This window comes from Trypanosoma grayi (assembly GCF_000691245.1).
Source record: "Trypanosoma grayi strain ANR4 Tgr_1428_V1, whole genome shotgun sequence".
NCBI lineage: Eukaryota > Euglenozoa > Kinetoplastea > Trypanosomatida > Trypanosomatidae > Trypanosoma > Trypanosoma grayi.
In genome coordinates, this window is record NW_008827046.1 from 1 (window position 1) to 3,410 (window position 3,410).

A 3,410-nucleotide genomic window follows, 5' to 3' on the forward strand; every position below is an offset into this window, starting at 1 on the left:
ACTACGACACCATGAAGAGCGTAGCGGAGAACAGCGGCGGCAGTCTTCTTATAATTGACGGAGCCGGCGGCCTGGACGCAATGGCGAAAGAACTACGAAAGGGGCTTTCGAATGCGATGCGTTAGAGGAAGGGTGAGTGGGATCTCTTTAAGGTTTGTGTTTTATTTGGCCGATGATGGGTGTGTGCTGAACCCGCTGGGGCCGTTACTGAATGTCGTTTTATGTATGTTTCGCTGCTTTGTTGTGTAGTGTGAACGGTTGCCGTTAACAAGAGGTCCCTGCAGGCGTGCTAGGGCGGGGCTAATACTTATCTCGCATGGATGGAAACCTTGTTTGTACGCCTTCATGAAAGTGATGCTGAGGCGTTCTGTGATTGTATCGGAGTCTTTGCGGCGTGTCCGCCTGTGTCTATGTATGTGTCTGTCTCCACGCTATGGGCTTTCCCTCTGTGTCTCTCTGTCACACAGTGCGTCTCACCATCATTTGAGGCTGCGGGTTAACTTTTGCCCAAAGGGGAAAGGGAACTGGCTATAAGAGAGTGCCAGCCCGCGGTGTCTATTGCTTGCGTTTGTGTCTGAGTGTGAGTGAGAAAGCGGGTGGGTGCCTGCCACGCCCACGGGTTGCTGCAACCGGTGGATCACAGGCAAGTTGCAAAGAGGGAAAGCCATTCGAGAAGCACGGCGCAAGTTGTGCGCGGCCTCAGCGAATAAAAGATATATATATATATACGTATACGTATACGGATATATAATGTGGGTACCCCTGCCGCCCCAGCTGCGCGACATTGTAGAGAAGAGCGACATGCGAACAGCGGAGAATCGCGCCTTGCAGCTGACTTCGCAGCTTCTGCCAGCTGATGCCGACGGCACCATCCACTGGGATGTGTTTGAGGATTTCGTGCTCTGGTGCACGTGCTTCTACCTGAAACGCATCGCGGGTCATACTAAAGAGGCGCGCATGCGGTATACATATGTTTCTGTGTACGAGTCGTCGTTGTCATTGCGGGACGTGGAGTGCGTCAAACTGCACGTGGAGACACTCAAGTGTATGCGGCGGTACCCGGGGGCGCCTGTGGCCGACCTCTTTGCCGAGTGCCGCAGCAGCCACCGCGAGCAATTTGAGCAGCACCTCATCCAGCAGCAAGACGAAGAGCACAGCCATCGTGGAGGAAGGGATAATGGAGAGAGCGAAGGACGGGGGTTGGCCCAGCGACTCGCACAGCCCCCATGCCTGGAGCAACCGGAGCGACGCGGCTTTGCCGACGGAGTTGTGCGTGTGGCGCCGCCGTGTGCGGAAGAAGTATCTCGGACGATTTTGTCCCACGTGGCGAAGCAGAAGCTTACATTCGTGCTTTCTGGCACGATTGTGCGGCTGCAGCTGTCGAACCCGCTGCCTCTTCCGGAGAACGTCGCCACAGGCTACCGGTGCGACACATGCAACCGCAACGAGTTGTACGTGGCGTTCCAGGCCGTCCTGCCGGACGACGTGCGCAGCGATGCGGCGTTCTACGCCTCCTGCGAGGGGCTCGACATGTGTCTGGCGTGCGTGGTCTACTTTGTGCACGAGGCGTTCCGCGCGCTTCGGGCCGCACTGACGCCGCCGCACTACCGCTCGCTCGTGTCTGGCCCGGCGTGCCGCCTGCGCGTCTTCGGTGGCGAGCAGGACGGGAAGGCGGTGCGCGTGCATGTGGTTGTTAAGCCGCGGCACGCCCATCTGTGCGTGTGGCAGCTGCCGTACGCTGCCGCCACCCCCGATGCCGCCGCTGCGAGGCACGCGGACTTCGCGGCGGAACTCGCCGCTCTGCCTATGCCGCCGGGCGATTGGCGAACATTCTGCAGCATCACCGCCTGTGACAGGTCGGGAGAGCAGCGCGACGCGAGCGCGGAGTGTCCTGTGTGCCTGCAGGCACTTTGCGGTGCCGACGACAATGGCAGCAGCAGCAACCATGACGATAGCAGCGCGCCTCTGACGGAGACGGCGTGCCACCATTGGTTCCACACCGAGTGTCTCGAGAATGTGAGATACCACTCGAGTGGAGGGGATCGCTGCCCCGTGTGCCGCAACCCGGGGTTCATGCAGAATCTGAATGACGCCTGCGAGTACGACGTTGAATTTACACTGCGGGGGTCACGCAGTGACGCGGACGAGCCCGTGATGCACGTTGCCGTTGCCGCGATGCTCACGGCTGCGTACGAAAACCCCACGAACATTGTCGCCTGTGAAGTACTGCACATCGGATGGAGGGAATTGCGCTGAGAACAATACGCGCCGTCGTCCCCTGAGCACTACATGGCCCACGCATGCAAACCATTTTCTTCTAGCTCCTGTTTCTTCCTCTGTGTGTGTGTGTGCGGTTCGGCGGGAGGCGGGGAAGCACTCCTGTGTGGCGTCCTTCTTTCCTGCCGGGCAGCACTCCGCACACGCTTGGGTGCTGCTTCCAATCACGTCTCCGTTCTTTGTTTTTTCCCCCCTGTCACTCTAAACGTGGGAGCTGTGCGCTCTGCTCTCTCTTTCTCTCTCCCTTCGCGTCGGGTTTTTGGCGTATCGTGCACTTGCTTTTCGCTTTTCTTTCTTGTGTCCTCTTTGGTATGCGTGCTGACGCGGTAATGATACGCGACCGGTGTTTAGTCAGTGGGTGGATACACGCGCGCACAAGTGGACTAAGCCGCTGAATGCTGTTTGCTTTTTCACCTGTACCTGCTTCTGCAGTGCGTTTTTGCTTTGAGGAGAGGGGGGGGCTGCGTCTAGGGGGTCTCTGTGGAATTTCAATGAGTGTTTGTTGTTGCTGTTGTTATTGTTGTTGTTTTTTGCCTTTTGCTTGGCTCGTACGAGTCCATCTGTTGCGTACGGTCGCCCAACTGCGCCCTTCGCTCATACTGCAACTCACTCACTCGTGATGCGTCGGTTCTGCGGTGTAGTTGAGAGAGAGAGAGGCAGGGGGTATGGGAAGAGAAAAACAAAGCAATTGGGTGTTTGTGCTTCTGCCCCGTTTACTGTTGCAGGAGGTGCTCGGGTGTGGAAAAGCATGGGGCTTCGGATAACGGCGTGGCACCTCATTTCGACTTTGCGACGCGTGTAGGGGTGAGACGACGTGTGGCTCTCCTTAATCGCTGCTGGTGTTCGCTTGATGCGGCGACTACATTCTTCCCGCGTGCCGTAGGCGCGATGGATGTCAACCACATCTGCGATGCACTTCGCTCACTGGCCCGCGACGCACCGAAGCGTGGTGCCAGCGGCGGGGAAAGGGGTGAGGCATTGCTCGTAGAAGTCGCCAGTGGGCATGCTGGTGCCCGACCGAATATCCGCGGTGGTCGCTTCGGCACCAAGAAGAGCCGCAGGTGGAGGCCGTGGCACAACAACTGCGGCCCATCCGTGCGGTGGAGTATTGTCCCCGCCGCCCCGTCAGTCGT

The 3,410-nt window shown here is 58.4% G+C and overlaps 1 protein-coding gene across 1 annotated transcript; it reads right to left on the minus strand.

Annotated features, from left to right (window-relative positions):
* Positions 1-3,053: 3,053 nt before the first annotated feature.
* On the minus strand, positions 3,054-3,410 carry DQ04_14281000 (hypothetical protein; the record flags this gene model as incomplete). Its single annotated transcript, XM_009317116.1, has 1 exon — positions 3,054-3,410. A coding segment is annotated over one exon (357 nt), but the record flags the coding sequence as incomplete, so codon positions are not given.